Source organism: Liolophura sinensis, chromosome 9 (genome assembly GCF_032854445.1).
Source record: "Liolophura sinensis isolate JHLJ2023 chromosome 9, CUHK_Ljap_v2, whole genome shotgun sequence".
Taxonomy (NCBI): domain Eukaryota; kingdom Metazoa; phylum Mollusca; class Polyplacophora; order Chitonida; family Chitonidae; genus Liolophura; species Liolophura sinensis.
In genome coordinates, this window is record NC_088303.1 from 25,216,324 (window position 1) to 25,239,664 (window position 23,341).

The following is a 23,341-nucleotide window of genomic DNA, read 5'->3' on the forward strand; positions in this document are numbered from 1 at the left end:
AGTAATGGTAACTAAAAGTAGTTTTGTACATCTGTTGAGAAGGAATATTGCGACCAAATTCCTTGCAAGACTCAAAGAACTGCGAATCATAGCTGTGACAGACTAAAGAAATCTTTTGTTAGACAGTACATATAATTCACTTGGAGCTTGTGTTAATGAGGAGTACTCGGCAGACAGAGCAGGATTATGTTCACTAAACCATATATAATATTTTGTTGTTTAACCGTAACGGCAAGTCTGGTGCTGTGTTTATCTTGAACTACAGTTTAATGTAGTGCCTACAGTAATCTGCAAGAGCTATTCCATACCTGTTGTATGGCTTTAACAATTTCAAAAAATTGTAAAAACATATACATTGACATTGAAAGAACTTTTGCTGATATGACAAATGGTAGAATAAGATTACATTGCATTTGATGTAATAAAATGTCTTGAACATTTTCTTAGGGTTATTATGGTTAGGTGTTATTACAAATGAGTACTGACATCTGAATAGCCAAGGGACAGTTGTACCTGTCTCGGGTATAGGATTGCAACATTTGTCACAGTTGATACTCAGAAGAAATAGGCTGCATATGTTTATTCACATGATGACAGAATGGATATTTATAGATCTGTTTTGACCCTGTGAAAAGTTGTATTGTCACAGCAGTGAAGTCGTGTTAGTAAGTGATAAACTGCTTAAACAGAGATACACATCAGTTCATAAGTCTGAAACGGTACACATTCCATACATGCCCTGAGCCGGAAAGTATGTGCCTGAACATAAGTGTGCAAAGTATACACATTTGTCTGTGCCTGAGAAATACACTAATGTGCATAAGCCTGAGAAGTACACTGATTCATGCGTTGATTGAAGAAATACCCACATTTTCATAGGCCTGAAAGTATACATATTTGCCTGGGCCTGGGAAATACACCACTTGAGCATAAGCCTGAAAAGCTTATATGCTTGAGCCTGTACACAGACATACGCCTAAAATGCACTTACGTACACAGTCCTGAGATACCCATGAATGTTCAAAAAAGCCCAAGAAGTTAACAAATAAGCATAAGCCTGAAGATTACACACATTTGCCTGAGCGTGAGAAATGCATGTGTGTAGCCTGAAAATTACCTGTTCGCAAACCTGAAAGTATGCACATCTGCATAGGCCTGAGACATGCAAATGTGTGCAGAAGGCTTGTAAAGTACATACACATACTTACATGTACATGTACATCTATGTCTGAGAAGTACAGGCATTGGCATGACAAATAGAGACAACTTGTGTACTGGCTTGAGAAATAGAGATAGGGTTGAGAAATAAATGTGTGCAGAGGTTGTGAGGTACACAACTGCACAAGCCTGAGAAATACATGTTCATGTGCGCACACGTGCACTTTAAGAAAAATACTGTAATTCATGTAGGTAGAACGTCGCATAACTCGGGTGCATCATACCCATTCTTGCCTGATATCATAATCCTGAGTGGGTTACACAGATTATCTAGCCGAGATCACCTAGAGGAATGGATTAAGGGTTAATCGCCTTTTGTGTGATGTTTATTGTGTAACTGGATGTCACCGAACCTTGTTTTATACCTCATCATTTCCCTTGAATGCTGTGTGAATTCTTGAGATTTGACTCAATACAAGGTTCACTTGTATCAGGTTACACAATAAACACTAAGATGAATATGTAAAGTGTATTCTAAATTGCCAAAATGGAGAAACTTGGTATATTTCATCCTCCATAGGCCATGAAATTCAGACCAGTTATTGGCAAGAATTGGCCACTGCAGTTGACGTAGATATTTCAAAGCTGCATGTATATGACGTCATATTTTTGAGTGACATAGGAATGTAAAAATTGACTGCATGAATAATGATGTCATAACGCTGAGCTCAGAATGCTCTGCATGAGTAATGATGTCATAACGTTGAGCTCAGAATGCTCTGCACGAGTAATGATGTCATAACGTTGAGCTCAGAATGCTCTGCACGAGTAATGATGTCATAATGCTGAGCTCAGAATGCTCTGCACGAGTAATGATGTCATAACGCTGAGCTCAGAATGTAACGTTATGAAAGAACAGTTCTTTTTCAACATCACACCATCTAAGTGTGAATACCAAACAAAAATGTAATAACGAAAGTGATACCCATGAACTACATGAAATAGCACTTTTATTACTGAAGTAAATTTTGATATTTCATCTTTATGTAAATAATGAAAGCAAATCTATGAATTAGGATTAACAAGTTCAAGGTCACTGGCTGCTTCTAAGCTGCAGTGCTTGTAAACTAACTCTTTGCTTTACAAGCACAACTATGCAGTAATGGTGACACATTATTACAGAAAAGAAAAAACAAGATTACATGGCCAACTTCCCCGCCGGTATGGCTGGACTTTTCCAAACTGTCCATCAAGAGCACTCATTTGACCAATCATAAACAGTATTATTTCAAATAGGTCGATTAGATTGTCCCGCACATTGATCAGAACTGTTTGATCTTTTTATAACGTCAAGTCACATTTGCTTTCAATGTCACATTTGTTTTCAGTGTCCACATTTGTTTACATTGTCGCATTTGTTTTCAGTGTCACATTTGCTTTCAATGTCGCATTTGTTTTCAGTGTCACATTTGCCTTCGGTGAGAGACTAATATAAAGTAAGATTATGACAAGTGGTGGTGGGTCATCATGTATGTGGGATCCAGCCTTTGTAGCTGACATCACATCTAAGATATGGCTTGATTTTTTTGTGCATGTATGTAGTTGACTTAGGCATACATATATATTATAGCTGATGTCTTCTCATAGGTGTTTTATGAATAGCAGGCAGATAACATTGGTTTGATATGATTTGTGATAAATGGGTGGATGTCTGTTCTGCGGTGTCACAAGACACCAGGTATTAACCAGTGTCATGTTTTGTCACACTTGTACATGATATCACATGTAGAGTGGATAGATTGCACAATGTAGCTGATATCACATGTCACGTGGGATAGATTACATGGTAGCTGATATCACATGTAGAGTGGATATACATGGTAGCTGATATCACTTTTTATATTTTGTGATTTTATATGATACATCCTTGTGCCAGGCACAAGGTGGCAGTTGTCTCAGTTATTCCCTTTTCTGTTTACAGAGTGCCTCCAGCTAAATTAGTTTCTATCCAGAGCAGCGGGAACGGCTCGGTAGAGTCGCGCCAGAGTAGTCTCCCCTTCACCACGGGCAACCAGGTTGTCAGCTCAGCAACACTGACGCCTCCAGACCAGACTCCGAACAACAGCGATGTCAAAGTTATTGTCAACACTCTGAATCCACCTGTTGACACCACCATTGCAAAGTAAATCATTTTCTTCTTGTGCGATATTAAAACGCAGATACCCTCCCACCTTTGCAGGTTTTGAAGTGAAGTTACCAGCCCCATTGTCCTGTTCAAATTACCAATCTGGTTACTTGTTATTAATTAAGCTGTATGTTAACTTATTCTCTGTAGATTTGTTGGCCTAGTTGCGGAGCATAGCCCATGTACACAGAAGAAATAGAAATAGTTCTAGTCAAAATAGAAATGTTGGTAACTAGTCTGTCATACCATACTTGAAGATATCTCTAGTTTGCTTCACCTGTGACCCTTCAAATCACATACATGTATTCTTGGGTCAGTCTGAAGACTTATCATTTAACATGAGACTTTTGTATTTTCTTTCAGATGGTTGACCAATCTTGGCCTGTCAGCTTACATTGACAATTTCCATCAGGCTGGCTTGTACAACCTTTTCCAGTTGGATCAGTTTCAGCTTGAGGTAACATAGATATTTTCACTAATTTCCATTTATTTAACTACTGTAATTCTTCAACCTTTTCGCCTCCCTCGGCAACCAATATTTTGAAACTTTCTGAGAGAACTATGGGGTGCAGACAACTAATTTGCACAGTTTTGTGATGCTTTCATCTTTCATGACAAACAAATCATTTAGCATCATTTTGATACTAATTATATCTTAAATTCCACTGTAAAAACTGCAGTACTGCTTGAAAAGGTTGAAGATTTATAGCATTTTTGTATGATGCCATGTTTGGAAGCTAATAATGGCGAATAATAAATGTACTTAAAATTTGAACAAACATGTTGAACATTATTATAATTATGGTAGCTTTTTCTCTGTTTAGCCCAGCCAGTTTGGTCATGTGATGGTCCTTCATCACACAACAGGTTATAAGAAAGAAGCGTTGACCAGTAAACTTGACCAGAGTCACGCAATTGAAATGCTTTTATCTTTGGCATAAAGCATAATAAAATAAATGAAGAAATGCATCAGTTGTTTTGCCAGGGGATGTAACTCTGGCCTTTTTGCTGTTGTAGGATTTGTCTAAGATGAAAATCGGAACAGCTCATCGAAATAAGATTTGGAAAGAGTTGTTGGATTTCCGCCGCACAGCAGACATTGTCAACAGCCAATCACAGGCCATGGATAGGACATCCAGTTCTACATCCACTATCAGCCTGAACTCGCAGTCGAGTACTTACTGCCCGGGATACTTTGAGGTCACTCGATACACCTTCAAACACACCGTGTCATTAACAAAGGAGGATCACGATTACTGCCTGGGCAAGAAACGCCGATCTTCAGACCGTTGATCATTATGACCCCTGATCATTATGACCCCAGTGTGCAAAACCATGAATGTTTGGCCAATGAAACATCCATTTTTGTTGCAATATTTTGGACTGAAAGAGCCATTAATGAGCAGCATTCATCCATCTTGAATGTCTCCTGTATGAGAGTTGTCATAGTAATTTTTCCATAACTGTGTTGTGGTTGAATGAAATCATTTTTATAGGGGCCTAGCCAGCATGAAATCACCTTCTTTACCAACTTCCTGTGAGAAATAACCTTTAGGTTGCACGACTTATGCATTCTTTGTCTTAATAAAGTCGTAATGAAGTGAGCAAGTCGAAAATGAGAGTATCAAATTACTAATGTTATACCATAATAAACTTCTGAGGCGCAATGGTTAATGTATATAGTCAAATCCATCTTTAAGTTTACAAAAATAGTCTGGGTCCCTATTGTGGCTTGTTTGTTGAGGAAAACTCAAGTGTATTTGTCCTGGTTAAGTGTGTGTGATACATACGCAAAGTATTTATGCGCTGTTTTAAGTATTTCCTTATTGTAAGTATGAATATGACACAGAGAGTTTTGCATTTCCCCATGTGTTCAAACAATGGTAAACTTACCATTCAAAAAGCGAAATCCGTCCATCTCTTTAAAGAGAGATAGAGATCAACTTATTTGTTCCTGTGTATCTTCATTGTTTTTTTTAATTTGTTAACTTTTCCTACTGTATCACCATATAAATATAGTATATAACAATCCAAGTACATTCCGCATAGCTTGTAAATATTGAAAAAATAGAGTTGACAAAAATGCCACCAAATCTAATGTATCTTCATGGGTTTTGTTTCTTATTTTTTTCTTTATTGAGTATTTTACATACTTTTTATGGAAGATATAGAAAACACTGCTGTTTTCAGAAATAACCAGTATTTTCCAGTTGGAATTCACAGCAAAGTTTTATTGTTTTGGCTTTTAGTTTTGTTGTGGCCTTAAAGGGACATGTTAGAAGCATGTCTTAGTAACATGTCAACATTTTTGTTTTGTTACCTTTGTAAAACTTTTCAAAATCTTAAAACTTAGAGCACTGTGAGGTGTTATGTTCATAGCTTTTACCACATAAATGGTTCATGCCAAAAGAGATGGTTAGATGAAGTAAATTAAAACTGTGCTGACTTAAAACTTACAAGAGATGAAATGACCTTATTTTGTTAAGTACATGTACCTTATGTACTGTATTTGTTTTTTGTTTTTTTTTGTTTTTTTGGATTAATTTGTATGAATATCAGGGAAATCAACGGTACACGATGTATGTTGGACCAAGAAACACATTTGGCAACTTTCTAGTTTATGGGCTGAATGTTTAGATTTAAATAAATGTTTATTAGCAGTGACAGGTGCTTTCCTCATGTTCAAAAGGGTATTTATACCTAGAATGCAATGCCCTCCACATCCCAATGATTTAAACAGTTGTGTTAGGGCCCCATTATGGTGGTTAGCAATGTGTTAGAGGTTTGTTCCAATAATAGAGAGGATGCCGCTTAGTTCAAGTAGGGATTTGCATACTGCATCAAATAGTGAAGCACTGGTATATGCTGTCACGGAGAGTTATTGTGTTGGAACCGGAGCAGAGGATTTCTGTTATGATCGTAAGAATTTGTATTTGCAAGTGTGTTATTTGGGAGGGGAATACACGGTATCATGCACTGCCGATATCATGCACACCCGATCATCATATTCATTGGGCTCACGACATCCGGAGTACATACATGTACATACGAATTCACATACTGCAGGTATATTGGTCAAACGTTGGAGACTTTTTTTTCAAAATGGCGACCAAATATTATAAAGGTCACGTGAGACAAGGTGCTGCAATCAAATCACAATTCCATCGCGTTTATTACTCAAAGATTCCGTCCATGTACCATTTAATTTTTTTTTTTTTTTTTTTTTTTTACACTTCAATGTTATGTTATACATGAAGATATTGAGGTGTGTCCCTTAACAGCAAGATATTCACCTTCTGAAAAAGTCCATTTTAAGCTCACGAAGTGAAAAACTGTGTGCAGTTATTTGTAATGGCCTTGACGTTTAGAGCTTTTGTGCTACATGAAGTTTCAGGACATAGCTGGAGCAAGCGTTGGTCCCCCCCAATGCATTGGTGTGACGCTAAAATAACTGTAGTATGCGTCCTCGTGCAGTCCACAAACAATAATGCTGTTCCGAACGAGACACGCCACAAATTCAGCGGAATCCTCGAGAGTAGCAGTACCTTCGCACGTAAAGGGGAAACATGTCAGCAGGTTTCTTGAAAGATAATTTTCTTAATTGTATGGCCTTTCCTGAAAAAGTGTGAAAAAACTGTCCATTACATGTACCTAGAAAAAGCCTGTTTCGTCACAAGCATTGCTCTACATAAACTGACGAATTACAGTGTAAATTGCTGCAAATGAAATTTTTGCTCTATGACCAATTCATACTGACATTTTTGGAAGATTTGAATACATGTGTAATGTAGGGGTCTTTTGGCATTATCAATGCCAGTTATGTATATATACTAAAGAGTTCGAACGCTCTTGGATACAGCGTTAAACGCTAATCAGTCGAATCAAGACCAGTCATGCACATTTCTCTGCAAGTTCTGTCTTAATATAGGTCTATATACTGTGGGTCCAGTCGTTTTAGGTGCAAATTCTCGGCAAAAAAGTATCAGGAATTTGGGACTGGCTAACCCTAATGACAGTGTCACATTTGAACTCGGCACACATGGTGACTGTTCATCCCCGCCAAGGTATCTCGTCATACTCGCCTTGTGCGTCAAAACACCTTTGAGAACAGTTAATTTGTAAGTAGACTTACCTACATTACAAAATTACACTTTCAGCTTATTTCTTGGCTGTTTTCTTTTTCACCCTCTGTGTTCATTGTATACGGTGTACCCGACATGTATGTAATATATGTGCTCAAACTGACCAGATGTGCATGTATGGAAGCACAAGCTTTCAGTTCCTCTGGCTTTTCTTTGTAAATGGTAATTACCAGATTTGTCTTGAGTGGAAGCTAAGTTTATGCATCACTTAGAAATTGAGATAAAGGATCAATGATAAAATGATCATTTCAATAACCGGTTGTTCAGCTTTGCAATTTATATAGCGCATTATATAGAGGATTACGATGTGTATCATGTGTTTGTTGCGCAGTAATAAAAGTGAATGTTTTTCAAAGTAATTTGTGTATCTTTTGTGTTATGCTGAAGAAATCGTGTAAAAGTATATATATATGTATCTTAACATTTTTAGAAGAAACTTGTGCGATTTCTATATTGATTTGGACGTGATTTTACACCGACCACCGAGAACAGTTCTTGCGACGACGGCAAAGTTTGTTAAACGATGGTTTTAACCTCCGTCATTGGTTCCAGTTTCCATTGAGAGGGACGCCTTGAATGACTGAGACATGAGTTATAGTTCTGCCGGTTTTCTCCCACCATAATGCTGGCCGCCGTCGTATGAGTGAAATATTCTTGAGTACGGCGTAAAACACCAATGAAATAAATAAATATACCTCTGCCAAAGAGAATACTTTTGCCGGCGCCTAGTGGCCGTGGTCTGTCGGCAGTTCTCTAAAGATCAATGTGGATGAAATGTTGTGCAAAGATTGGGTTGATCTTCGGTCAAACACCAATCCACTGAATTTCTGTGGTGGTTTGGAACTGGACTTAAGGCTATTTTAAACGATATGTTACGAGATGGACGAAACTGAAGAGAATTCTCACTTTGTAGGACTAGAACTTGTTCATTTAACCGTTAGGGTTTGGGCTCTTGGAGTGCCTTCGCCAAATTGACAGAGGATTTACGTCCATGCACCTGTATACACGTCTATGAGAAATTTCCATGCGCTCTATCCCGCATGTATGGACATGAAGTGATGACATGCATGGCCCTCAAATTGTCAGAAAACATCAGGCATGCAGTGCTGTGAAAGCAGGAATGGGACGGGCTGTGAAAACCTCGAAAAGCCTGCATTAAAAAAAAAACATTTTCAGACCCAGGAAAGCCTTGTTCTTTTTTTTTTTTATAGTTATACCCGAAAAAGGCTCGAGTGTCATCTCAGTTGACACACACTGTGAACAGAAACATAGATAGAGCACAGAACCAACTGGAGTCACTTTTATTCATGTACATGCACAGAGATCCTCTTGAAAAATTCTCTGCAATTATACATGATGCTTAATATTATGTACCTTCCAGCTTGTATTGCAATGTTTATGGAAACTGTGGGCCTGGAAATTGAAATTGCTAAAGTGGACAAACCCCGTGAAGGTTTTAAAACAGATGTAGAAAAGTGATCTTAGTGGTTGGGACAACCCTGCTTTCAGGGATGATTCCTGTTTGAATGGAGATGTCAGACTTTGCAGTATACATCAGAAGCTCCATTTAAATCAGGGGAGCCAATTTCATCTCCGCTTTGTGTTCCAGTGACACGTCATTGCAGATTTGTTGGAATTGCTAGCAGTTTGCTGTAAAAGGAGACAGCGCCGTGGTCTGGCCGGGTTGGTGTTGAATGCAAACCTTGAAACTCAAAACCACGTTTTTTGTATACGATCAACGGTTTAAAATCATGCATAATTTTGCATAAAGCTTTGCGACACAGATCCCTGTTTGTTCATGGATTGAATTCGTAATTTCTGGCAACGTTTAGTTCGGTCTGGCCATGGAAATTTACCTATGGCTGTTCGTATATGAATATAGGAGTTGACTGACCTGATATTTAACCGTGACCTGCCAGTTCATTGTCCCTGGTGTGTTTATCTATAACCCTTGTCATCTGACAGATGTTAACTTTTAGAAAATTATAGTATTTTAGAGTAAAGCTTAACAAAAATCCTATTAAAATGGATAGTTTAGACGATCTTAAGGAAGAAGTTACGATTGTCCAAAGGAATATGGAGTTATATATATATGTAATTAACCATATCGTGACGAGACAACTGTACAGGACGGATTGTATAGAACTCATTTGGAATGTAGATTTTGAATTAAGACTATACAGGAAAATTAGACTCAATGAAAATTGAGCAATTTGGCCGTTGTGTTAACGCTTTCAGTCTATTTCGTTTTTGTCGATTTTTTCGTGTCGACTTGTGGAATAAAAATATGAAAAAAGCTATTTAATAACGCACAGTGTGAACGTGGCTTATGAAATGGAGCGTGTCGCATTTGTATTTCGACGAATCGATACGACAAATCGCACTGGCTGAACCCCGGGTGTTAAATTGAAATTATTCTGTTCTCGTTTAACACTTTACATGCCTTGCGTGTATGGGTACGACAAATTGCACTTTGAATGGGGTTTTATACAGACAAACAGGAAGTCCGTTCGCACTCGGCAACCAAATAAAATTTGATTTGATGCCAATAAATCAGTTCTGGCAAAAGTCCCAGAGTACAGAATAATATGAATAAATAGTGATATTTATATATTGCACGCATGTTGTTACAGCAGCTCAAGCGGTTGTATGTGCCTTGGGTTTCCCTCAGACTCTACCTGGTTTCATCCAACCATAATGCTGTCAGTCGTCGTACAAGTGTAATATTCTTGGCTTCGGCGTAAACACCAATCAAATAAATGAATGAATAAATCATATTGTTACCGTTAATAGTTTCAGTATAAGGAACTTTAAGTTTAGGACGATATGAGGTATGATAGCGAGAACAATTCGTCTCATACTCCTTTTATAGTACATATATATCTTATTTGCCTTAATAAAGAAATAAAAGTGACAGTGTTAGTGTTTGATATATTTATTATAAGATTTGGGGCCCGATCCGTTTAATTTCACAGCGTATGCATGATGTCCAAGTAAATACCGAAATATGATAATGGGGTTGCAGTGGAACTGATAGGCCTATACGCATTCTTCACTTTAGCTAAATATAATATCGTTATCAATGTCAGGAAATATTGTGCACATATATTAGTGCTTTTATAGACATAATTTATGGAGTTGTTTTCCAGCCCCTTTATATTTATTTACTTGACTGTTATTTAACGCTGCAAGTTGTTTGTCATTTATATAAGTTTATGAGCGGTTAAAGAAACTGGGGGGAATTACCGCCATTTGCAAGGAAGATGAAAGATCTGACGAATGAAATGGTAATGCGGATATAAGGAATTATTACAAAGAGCCAGCGATAATGATATAATTTTGTCAACGTCATATTTTGTAAATGTTTTATTCGGAATTTTATTTTGTGAGCTGAGATCGAGTCGATGTTTGGGGAATGGTATAAATGAACATGCATGACATTAACTGTACTAGATCTACAACTGAAGGGTTGTGGAGAGGAGCCCTTATACATACGACTGTATATTTGCACAATCTAAAACTTGTTAAATTGACAGAATATATGTATCATGTTTTCTGAGCGATGACAGAATAGATAAGACTTAGATTATTACCTTACGTTATTCCAACACAATGTACTTTTGGTATTGATTATTTATTTATTGATTGGTCTTTTCAGAGCTGTCAACCGAGACTGGGCCAAAGTAGCGGAAAAGAAAAAGGACCAGGGACCAGGGACAATTCCTGGTAGTAGGTGCAGAGGGCGAATCCCACAGAAAAAATAGATTTTGTGTTTTTTTAACCCTACTTTGGAAGCTTTTACTTGTGAGCATGCACGTCGTCATTTTGTCATTATGCGAGGTGCAAACAACAAACAACATTATAAAACATTTTTGTGGCGAAAAAATCGTGAGGTTTAATACATTGCCTGTGAGGCGGTGACTTTTAATTAAAAAAGCCTATAGTTTTATGTGCGTACATGTGTACGGCGGCTTCAAAATTACGACGAGGGGAAACCCGGGAATTGTGTTCTTCATAGCATAGTATTAAGATACAGCATGGAAAATGGCGGATCGAGATCGAGTTGACATTGGAGAGTGGTATACGAATTTTACTGATGAAGTGAACTTGACGGTTGGAGAGTGCATGGTATATATAAATATGGAACCTGACGGATTGAGAATTGATGATTGGAAGTGATACTAGAATATGAAAACTGATTGAGTGAGGCTTCGTGAATATGAAAACTGGTGGATACAGAGTTGAAGAGACCTATGAATGGCAATGCCGACTGATAAATTTCCACTGACAACAGAACATGCAAGCAACCAAAGCAGAAATTTGCCCTGGGCCGAATGCGCGTCATATATATGTAATGCCAAAGGCCGGCGAGCTGTGGTCTTCATCCTGAGTACTGACTGTCCCGCAGACTACGACATATAGAAACTTCAAAGGTGTGTGCACAACTTTTTAAATAGTACAACTTTTTATTTTTGTGAAGTTGCAAAACAGACATATCGCAGTTCAAAATAAGCAAAATCACGGACATTGAGAAAATCGGAGAAGGCGCCTGTTTTCTCTGACCAGAGTGAACGTTGATTTATCAAGTTATCGGGACCTCCGCAGCCGAGGGGGTAAGCACGCCAGCACGGCACAATGACCCAGGAGCCTCCCACAAAGATGTGGTCGCTGTGAGTTCAAGTCCAGCTCTTGCGGCATGGTTTCCTATCCGACCGTTCGTTTGAAGGTCTGTCAACGGTTGTGGGCTTCCCCCGGGCTCTGCTCGGTTTCCGCTCACCATAATGCTGGTCGCCGTCGCGTAAGTGAGTTACATTCTTGAGTGCGGCTCAAAACACCAGTCAAATAAATAAATAAATTGATAATGTTACGTCAAAACAAAATGACCGTGGCTGTTTAGGTATGTTTCCATCCCTCTTCCGAAATAATTATGGTTAAATTATATCTTCTTCAAAGACGCGATGTAAAGGACTATGTGACAAGACGTCGTCTATAGAAGTCATACCATGTTGTTCTCATCGTCATAAATTCATAAATCGATACTTTTTGTGAATAGGCGTGCCCAGGTTAATGTGCTGTAAATTGATCTCTAATGGTTATACACTATCCATTTGCTGTAAGGTTTCAAGTTTCCTCTGTGCATGTGCATAGCTTTTCAATATAAAACAGAGCTGCAATCTCCTCCCCCTACCCCCCTACCCCCCCCCCCCCCCCCCCCAGCGTACCGGTACACTATTGCATGTAAGTAGCGGCCCATGTGGACGCAATCTTGAAACACTGGCCTGACAAGGGCACAATGCCCTAATACCTGAAGCACAAATGTCCTGAATCCATCTTGATATGTGTATAAGTTTGTATAACATTCATAAGCCCTGTATGCAAAATATACGTCCTACATTTGCTTTATCAAAGATAAAGACAAATACAAGCTAAAAACTTTACTAATGTATGCATTATGCAAATTTACCGGATCCAAAAGGTACTTTTTGAAGTCACATACATATACTTGTAATTTAATTTGAAACCAAATTTCATGGAAGGTGTATAAATCTGACCTTGAAAGGGTTATTCATATATATGTATGTCAAGATTACCATCAAAATACCATGTTCAAACACCATGAATCAACTTGCTAAATATAACGTCTAGACATTCCCGAAAGTTGAAGACACCCATGATGTTTTCTAACAGCACACAGCCTAAAGACCCGCATGAATAGAGTTATTCTGTTCTATATATCCATGCAGTACTGAACTTTTGCCTACACGACTGATTTATTGTCTGAAAGTTCAGCTAGACCGATGAAATATGGGCCTTGAGATAGTTTCATACCTATGCATGTAACATGCATACCTTAAATGACCATAAATTTCGTCCATGACTAACTTGCACATTTTTCCTGATTCTGAGAGTTCTATTGATTTCAGAAAGGTGTTTTGAGGTTTGCTTGGAACATTATATTATTCGCTTGTGATAATATCCTGCAGGAAAAGTTTCAGCACCAAAAATAATATTTTGTGACATTATTTTGCACTTTTGTGGGAGAAATTTTAGGTCATTTAGGGTAGGTTATATCACGTAATTGAACACATATGCCTTCCGGTTACAAATACATGTATATGCTTCTAGTTTTTGTCCTTGTGTGGATAATATCTGTCTTTGGATATTACTTGTGCCGCATCTTAAACCTTTATATTTGAATATTTGTTAAGGTACACTGCTATAGATTATCGGAGCAATAAATTTGTGTAAGAGTGAAAGAGAAGCTAACAAGTTGTGTTTGTGGCTAGGGTGTTTATCGTGATGGATTTGATTTGTAGAGGTGGCACTTCAGAACTATGCCAAGGAGTTGACGTTCTCGAATCCAGTGCTTGCTTTCCACTCTGTGTCTGTATATATGTCGGGCTGCAAGCGACTTATTCATTTGGCGATGACATATGGGCCTACATATGGTCTTTCAATCCATGGATGTTTTCAGTTGTAAGTTTAATCCTGATCATGATTGACAAAGTTTTTGTTTAATGAAAATTTTAGTGAAACCTACATAGATCTCCGTCAGGCTTCCCGTCGACATATATTTGGATTATTTCATCCGTAATTAATGATGTCGTATTACAACTGGATAAAAAATCATGTCAGATATCTGTCGATGACTTACGGTTTCTTAAGTAGATTTCAATGGCTGTGTGCATTCAGAGAATGAGTAAACGCTAGTTGTAGATTAGCTTAAAAGCATTTGTCATTTCACAGAAAAAAAGAAATACATTTTGTGTTTATTGTTGCAAGGAAAGCAGCTCATTTAGTTCACTGCGAGTGATAGCAGAATCTGCTTTTTCTCAAAGGAAATGTGCAGTTGACACATAATTCCCCTAGAATGACTCACATTAAAAGAACAATTAGATAAAACTGCATTGTTCCAAGTATGTTGTTTTTGTTTCATTCATTCAGGTGACAGCTAAAGCTCACAATGCAGAGGTTAGTTTTCACGAATTCGCCCAATACCTTCATACTTCCTGAGGTCGAACTCAACCAATCAGAGCCCAAGAAACAATGCCAGGTCAAAATGGCGGACAGACAGAAGTTTGGTTATGAGCAAACTCTGGTAGGTGTTGTTTCACTTTGATTTTACGAGGTGGTCATTCACAAATGTTAATGTCAGATGTTTTGGTAATAGGTATAGTATTTGTGTCTCTGCTAGTACCTGCCATGTCGTCCAAAACAGAGTAGTTTTGTCAGTAGAAACGTTAATAGGTCACGCTGTCAGCTGTTTCATCTCACTAGTGTTTACAATGCGGCGATTAAGGCCTCTCTTTAATAGTTCAGCTCCTCGCTGATTTCTTTTTTGGCGACCTGGCCTTATCCAGTGTGTTTGTACTTCATTTGTCTGTCATCACCATCATTTTAACTTAAATGTTAATGCTAAGAAAACAAATAACGGTGTCCCAACTCGTGGCATGCCAATAATACGTGTGCTTTTATGATTTGAGTCGTGATGAGTAATTTTTTACACTTACACAAGTTAACAGGCGTGACTTTTAAGTTTTAAATTTCATTCTCTGATCGGATCCGGTAAGACTGTTCACTTCAGGTGTATCATACTCGCGTATTAAAGTGGAGGATGGGATGACTGTGTCTAAACTATATTCTAAATGAAATGAAAACGTCAGTTGACAAAGGACAAAAGATTTTAGTCATTAGGATCAACAATCCATCTTCCCTGTTCCATATATCTTTCTGCCGTTCAGTATCTTAATAGCTGACTTTGTTTCTTATTTTAAGCAAACATTTCTCGGTCTCTCCTTTGCCATGACATGACTGCAATATTGCTCAATTTCTCTTAATACAGTTACTTTTTATCTAAGTTTAAACAGAAATTGATTGAATGATAACACCATGAACTGCAAGTTGGATACTGGAATATAGAAACTCTTGATAAGTTTGTATCAATTTGTTTTCACCATTGGAGTTTGGAATGCTTGACCAGTGGGCATTTCAGATATGAGACCAGTAGGCATTTCAGGGGTCCCGCAAGTTCACGCAGATATCGGCGAGACAGATGTGGGCACTTGCAAACTAACGAAAGATAACTGAAGTTATTTCGCTGTAGCTGCTAGATTGAATATCTGTCTGTCGACTTGATGGCGCCGTTGCCACCTAACATAAAATTACATCTTTTAGCTACAATAGTTTGCGATAGCACCCTGAGGACCCTGAAACACTGATTGGGCTTATTTCCAATGTGGGTTTATTCTAACATTTGTCTCTGTGATGTGATATTGTGTGTAATAAAATACACACATAAATTATAATCTTGCTAATGTAAACTCTTTTAGAAAATTTTGTTTTAATGTAAAAGCATATTTCATTGGTGTTTTACTCTAAATTCATGAATATTTCACATATATGATGGAGGCCAGCATCATGGAGGGAGGAAACCGAGTAGAGCCCTGGAGAAACCCACGGCCATCCACAGATTGCAGGCAGACCTTCCCTCATATGGCCGGAGAGGAAGCCAGCATGAGGTGGACTAGAACTCACAGCGGCCACATTGGTGAGAGGCTCCTGGGTCATTGTGCTGTGCTGGCATGCAATAGCATAATAGTAACATGACATATAATACATGTTTATATTAATCTCCATGTATTTAATGATCATATCACTTCCCAGGTGAATGTTTGTCTAGTTAAGTACTTACATGTACCTAATGTCTTGAACCATTTTTCAGTTATATGGTCGTTATACAAGAGAACTCGGAACATTTGCCAAGTTTCAAGCAAAAAGATTAAAGAGAGAAAGAAAGCAGTCTGCATCTAAACCCTTTATAGAAAAATCAGGAAAATGTCAAGGGTTTTTGTGTGAGTATTTTTTTGTTTTACTTTGCCTTTGAATTGTGATTGGGTTATCAGTGGAAAATGCCATACTCAAGAATAACATCATGGTAATGATATATATTGATCGATCAGTTATTGAGAATTATAGGAGGTATATGTAGGTGTACTCCCAGTGATGTATAAAGTGTAGGGATTCATGGTTTGGGTGTACATGTAAATGTTGTCTCAGGCATAATAAATTGATTGATCTGCGAAAAGCACTGAAAAGAAAAAAAGAAAGGAAAAAAACTGAGAAATATGGTAAATGACCTAAAATTTTGTCAATGAGTACATGTAAGTTGCATGTTTTGCTAGATTTCTGAAAGTTCTATTCTATGAAAGATTATTTGAGGTTTGTTTGGAGGGTACAATGATATGCTACTAGAATATGGAAGTTTTGGCACCAAAAGTAATCTTACATGACATTCATTTGTCTACATGTATGAAAATGCACTTTTGGGCGTGGAATTTAACATTAAATTTACAGTAAACTGAACTTGAATTTTCTGAAGAGAACATTTACAGCTTTCAGGGAAAACTACATGTACACTGTAGAAAGCAATTCTGTAATAGAGTGAAAGATAAGTTTTTGGGTTTTCAGTGTAAACTTAAAGTTTTTATGGCAGAAAAGTTAATAGTAATGTAAATTATATAAGTACATTACATGCAGTATATTTACATGATTATCCAGTGATAGTAGCATCAAACTGGAAGTGATAATTCATAGAACCAAATTCATGCCATATCTGAATCTCTTCAAGTTAACTGAACATTCTATTCTAAATCATAATTTTTATCTCCTTACTAGGTTTAGGAACACATTCAGTTCAGTTCAAATCAAGCTTTGTTCATAGTTATTTTTTTAAATGATAAATCTAATGTCTTGTGCTACCAACTTTATGTATTTCACCAATGAAAAACCAATCGTAAAAACAATGATTAAAATACTGTAAAAAAGCAGCAACCAGCAAAGTGTATGTGGGGATCACTTAGGTAGTTAATTACCTAAAATTTTGCTGAAAATTACATCTTTTTAGAGGCAAATAAATTTCATAAGATGTTACTTTGATGCTGAAGCTTACATTTTCCACTAGGATGTGATTTTTACCTTCCAAACAAATCTCAAAACACCTTTTTTAAGATGACTAGATCTTTCAAATTCAGGCAAAATATGTAACGTAGCATAATGGAGAAAATTTTAGGTCATTTACAGTATTTGGTAGAAACAATTAAGTAAGATGGAGTGTGAGATAATATTCTGTGAAATGTTAAACATTACAAAGGGCTTGTAAATGTGCGTATATATTTAAATACATACACATGTATATACAATGTGCACAATCCAACTGAAACAGAATTTTAATTTCACTCTGTAATAATCTGTTGTTATGCTTGAACCTTGTTTCTGTTGTCATTTCAAGATTATTTTTTCTTTTCTTTGTTTTTTTTTTTAATACACAAAAAGTATGATATTATTAGTTAAGGTGGGGCACCCAGGTAAAATGTAACAAAATGGTGTGATTTCACTGATTTGTCTCTGATAAATCAAAAATGTTTGATTTAGGGCAAGGTGGAAAAGCATGAAATATTTGTCCTGAGTCAAGGAATGATTTGCTGTGCTGAAAATGTATATTTACATAGTGCCTTGAAGAGTTTGAAGTAAGTCATAATGACAGTTTTACCATATGTTCAGAATTCGACAGTCTGATTTTTTTTTCAGCTAATGTCTTCTCTAGATATTAATACAGGTGTTAACTCTCAGACCATACGTCTACATTTGTACTCCGATAGTGTTGAGGTTATGTGAAGTTCAGGCTTTCAGTTACATTGTCTGCATCAATAAGGACATACCTAGCTTGTCTACGCTGAGCAGTCAGTGTGACAGCTATTGTGCAATTCTATGTAGCTGTTTGGTCTTGGTGTACCTCAGTCCTCTTCGTATTGAATACCGGTTTTAGTGAAGTAAATTCAGGTGTGCCTAGAAATGTACCTAAATTGCCCTTTCTCCTATTTTTGGGTAGTTTAGTATCTTAGCTGAACTTTTTTTGGCTTGATTTCTTACATTTTATGAATGTAAAGATCTCATTTCCTAAATTTGGTAGATTTAGAATATGAAGAACAATTTCAGGAATATTACATTTTATTACGTAATATTCTTTTTTAAGCTAAGTATAAAATTCTTCAGAATGGTGTTTAACAGTAATGAAATAAATCAGATTTTTTTTAAAGCTTAGCTTAGTAAACAATGATGAATTGAAACAAGGCAGCCTAGAATGTTTGTGTTAAACGTTAGGGCAGGCTTTATTGTGGAAAGACATCCCGCAGCATCGTGTAAGAAAAAGCCTGCAGGTCAGTGTTTGATCCAGTGATGTTTGAAATGTTCACTGTGCCATTGCTGTGTTCGGAAATAACATCAGCAGATCTGGCCTGTCATGCTGTCTGCTCACCTCTTTACTTAACACTGCGGTTATCCAACCAATATGGTATAACACTGGATTATAAATAGGCTCTCTTCACGGAGTTCTCTTTAAATGACAAACAAAACAGGCTGTGTGAGATTAAACGTTAGGCCAGACTTTCTTAATGTTTCTTCTTTACATTAAGCTGGCTCAGTTGATGAATCTGCACGACAGATACTTTCTTTTAGATCAAGTAATTCTTTGTCTGATACTGTGCAACCCAAGCAGCATGCGTCTATAGGTTGTATTCTGTAACATATAAAATGTTAGCAATGTGTCAAAAATAGATCACTGAAATGAAATGCTTTTAAAGTATTCACAAAATACACGTGCATAATTGATTGCATCATGTACTGATATACTGTGCTCTTGTTGTAGAGGTACATGTGTGTGGTACACGATTGTGGTCAAAATTTGGCTTTCATTATTTCTACAGCAAAATTACAGCAAAATTTCCCAAAGCTGTTAGTAGCCTACATTATATCCATTAACCAGAGTTTCAGTTTGGTTCTATGAATATATCTATCAGGAATGCCACAGTCATGAGAAAAATATAATTCTATGAGTATCACTTCCAATTTGGTTCTATGAATATATCACTTCCAGTTTGTATGTGATTTGTATCAGGAATGCCCCAGTCATGAGAAAAATATAATTGTCATAGATACATGTAAATGCTCCAGTTATGAATTGCTGAAGAAAAGTGTGCAGTTTTGGAAAAAATTTTGAATTTTTTATCTGAGCATCAACATGTATTATGAGATATTCATCGGATGAATGGTGGACGTTAATTTGCTTGTAATTCTCATCAGTTGGGGAAATTTCTGAGCTGCACTGGAAAATGAGATAATGGTTTCTTCAGATTTTGTTATTTTGTGGTAGAAGTCATCAATTATTGTCGATAGAGTACCTCTTTGAGGTTTATTTCTGTGAATATATCTCATGCAGTTTGATTCATTGAGTATCACTTCCAGTTCGATTTTATGAGTAGCTCATGCATATTAGTTCTGTGAGTACATGTGGAGTATATCCCACGCAGTTTGGTTCTGTGAATGCATGTACAGTATATCTCATGCAGTATGGTTCTATGAATACATGTACAGTATATCTCATGCAGTTTGGTTCTATGAGGTTCACTTCCAGTTTGGTTTAATGACAGTCATGTCCAGTTTGGTTCTATGAGTTTCTCATTTGGTAAGGTTCTATGAGTATCTCATCCAGTTCAGTTCTGTGACTATCACTTCCAGTTGGGTTTTGTGACTATCACTTCCAGTTTAGTTCTATGAGTATCACTTCCAGTTTGGTTCTATGAATATATCACTTTCTGTTTGGTTCTATGAATATATCACTTTCAGTTTGGTCCTATGAGTATATTACTTCCAGTTTGGTTCTATGAATATATCACTTCCGCTTTGGTTCTATGATTTGTCACTTTCAGTTTGATGCTACATGTATGGGTAAACCTCCAGTTTGTTTCTTTGAGTTTCACTTCCAGTTTGGTTCTGCGAATATATCACTTGCAGTTTGGTTCTGTGAATATATCTCATCCAGTAACATTCCGTGAGTGCATGTATTTTATCCAATTTGGGTAGGTGTGTCTTGAAATTGTATAGGTGTATATGTGTCTCATTCATTTTGATTCTACATGTTGGAGTATATTTACCTTCCTTCCAGTCTGGTTTTCTGAGTACCGTATCTCAGTTTAATTATCTGTAGTATCTCTAAGTTTGGTTAGTGCATGTATCTTATTCGTTGCTGTTCTGTTAGTACAAATTTTGGATATTTACACCCGTCTTTCAGATTCAGAAAGCAATGCTTGCTCCCTGGATACTTTCTAGGTTAGAACTCTGTAGGTAAGCAGAAAAGTGACTTGTCTTGGCCTTGGTGTCCATGTTCTTTGGGAATGCCATAGACCTAAGGTCATTTTTCAGTCTTGTGAGTGTCCGCCAGCCATGAGGGGTCTGTCACGACTTAGCCCGGAATCTCTATTCAAATCTAAATTCATCCACATCAGCGTGTTAATCAGAGATATTTACAATGCGTCTCACTACAGAATTTCATAGTGCATTTTTTTTCTACCTTATTTTCTGCTCTCTAGACGTTGCCCAAGTTGCACATGAGGGATTTGTTATTGTCAATCTGAGGGTCTTGTTGACAATTTATTTGAGTTGCTGTTTGTAATGTATTTGTAGAAATTGATTTATGGCATATTTAGAAGATACAGAACATGATCAAAAGTATTGAATTCTGCTTAGTTTGTTTGCTAATGCTGTCATTTTCAAATTATATGATATCCCAGGGCTACACAATTAAAATCAGACAGAATTAATTTCTGCTCTGCCTAAAAAAATAACTCAAACACTTTTGATCTCTGTGTCAAAATCAGGTTTACATAACTACCGAATCTACTGCCAAACCCCAGATCATTGTTAAAGGCATTACTGTACACTGAAATGTCATCTGATGTACATCCGGATGTTCACAATATGTAGACAGCAGATGTCATATTATTGTCTTTCCATAATTGTAGATCATACAGTTTTTGTGACATGTGTATTTTGCTTATTGTTTAGTGGCTGTGTAGTGTTTAGTGGCTGTGTAGTATTTAATGGCTGTGTAGTGTTTAATGGCTGTAGCAGGAGCATCAGACCCTGACAGCCCGTTAGCATGATTGCCACATGGAAATACTGTATTAAAATTTGCTTGCCAGTGGAAATATAAGTCATAATAATTACATTTATTCAGTAATAGGTGTGTAATCAACCAGTTAAGTATTTTTAATATATACGAGAGATTACTTTATGCATTGACTTCAGAATATTTCCATGTTTTCAGACTGTTGACTGCATTCACGCATGAGATCTCTAATTGCTTTTAATTTGTCTTTTGAGCTTGAAATTCTTTGCTTCAGCTTTTTTTTTTTGTTCATCTTTTTATTTTTTATATTATTTCTTTCTTTATTTACTTTTATATACCTACATGTATAGGTTTGTTGATAAATTTATAGGCATTGTAATTCTTAAACCTTTTCGCATATTTGCTAGGTGTTTATTCAAGCATATTCTGAAGGCATTATTTTGTGTAAACTCGTAAAATTATACTTATTGGTGAAGCCCTTAAGTATCTTCAAGTTTAAATGTTGCGGGATTAAAGCTTTGTGTTTGTACATGTACACATTTTGCATTAAATGTGCGTGTACTTCACAACCATTGTCTCTATCATTGATACATGTATTTGGTCGCAATGATGTATTTCCTGGTTTGAGGCCACAAGCCAGATCCGGTGTAAGATGAACTGATGGGAGTGGGTGAGCAAAGTCAGAGTGGGTGGGCATGGGGAAGTGGGGAAGCTAAGCCCAGCCTGAGGATAGTTGTCATCTCACTGACCTGGAACAGTTCTGATAAGTGGTCGGGGGTAGGGTTATTAAACTTCACAGTGCATGCTAATCTTCTATCTGATCCTCTGTCCCAGCTGGACAGACTACACTGCTTAACCACAGGATTACTGATACACGCTGCTAGACATAGGAAAATGACAAGCCGCAATTTAAATCTGCCCTTAATTAATTACTCCTTGATATTATTGCCTTTATGCAGATTCTTTTCTTAGCATTACATACACATTTCATATAGAGAGTATATTTTCTATATTTCTGTCATTAATTTTCATTTTTTGTTTGTTTATTAATCTCTGATGTTTTACATTTTCCATTTGAATAAATTCAAAGTGGAACATGGAAAGTTCCAAGCAGTAGATTTGGTTCTGTTTTTAGCTGATGTAATCTTGGCCAGACATGCTCAGCAAGACAGTAGTCATGCCACATATTTAATGGCAAATATTTGGGGTAAGCATTAATGGCAGAAGGATGAAAAAATTACAATTGAGACTAAAAGTATAGGTACATATGTATATGTAAACCCTGTATGTGTTTATTTTTTGGAAAAAATTTTCAAAGTCTGAAATGCAGATACTTCTAAATTCTCAATATATTGAGGGGCCTCCGTGGCTCATTTGGTTAGCGCACTAGCGCAGCGTAATGACCCAGGAGCCTCTCACCAATGTGATCGCTGTGAGTTCAAGTCCAGCTCATGCTGGCTTCCTCTCCGGCCGTAAGTGGGAAGGTCTGCCAGCAACCTGCGGATGGTCGTGGGTTTCCCCCGGGCTGTGCCCGGTTTCCACCCACCATAATGCTGGCCGCCGTCATATAAGTGAAATATTCTTGAGTACGGCGTAAAACACCAATCAAATAAATAAATAAATCAATATATTGACTGCTGAGCATTTTCCTGATGTATCAAAAAAAAAGTAACAAGATGTTGAGTTTTGTAATTGCCTTTCTGCCTTAATAGCTTTGATATGTACATGTGTACATTTAATGTTTTGTTACAGCCATTGGCTGTGTTTTAGACAATTAACAATTCTGTTGATGATGGCATTGTTGGTTTCTCTTAATGCCTGTATAATCAATTGTTGTAGTGTTATAGGTTAACAAATTTGGCAACATGGATTGTGTGTATGACTGGAGGACTA

At 37.0% G+C, this 23,341-nt stretch overlaps 2 protein-coding genes across 5 annotated transcripts in view; both read left to right on the top strand.

The window, feature by feature from the left end:
• Positions 1–6,533, top strand: part of LOC135475437 (tumor protein p73-like) — a 41,888-nt gene extending 35,355 nt beyond the window's left edge. For all 3 annotated transcript variants that reach the window (XM_064755333.1, XM_064755334.1, XM_064755335.1), the window contains 3 exons: positions 3,140–3,340; positions 3,707–3,800; positions 4,361–6,533. In XM_064755333.1, coding sequence (XP_064611403.1) covers positions 3,140–3,340; positions 3,707–3,800; positions 4,361–4,636 — 571 coding nt within the window. In that variant the 3' untranslated portion in view covers positions 4,637–6,533. The remainder of the gene's footprint in view (positions 1–3,139; positions 3,341–3,706; positions 3,801–4,360) is intronic.
• A 7,938-nt stretch (positions 6,534–14,471) lies between these two features.
• LOC135474991 (chloride channel protein 2-like) overlaps positions 14,472–23,341 on the top strand; it is a 35,466-nt gene continuing 26,596 nt past the window's right edge. The window contains exons 1-2 of one of the 2 annotated variants that reach the window (XM_064754712.1): positions 14,472–14,584; positions 16,208–16,337. In XM_064754712.1, the coding sequence (XP_064610782.1) occupies positions 14,546–14,584; positions 16,208–16,337 (169 nt within the window). In that variant the 5' untranslated portion in view covers positions 14,472–14,545. Of the gene's footprint in view, positions 14,585–15,908; positions 16,034–16,207; positions 16,338–23,341 lie in introns of those variants that run through there. The other variant, XM_064754713.1, reaches the window with a different exon arrangement.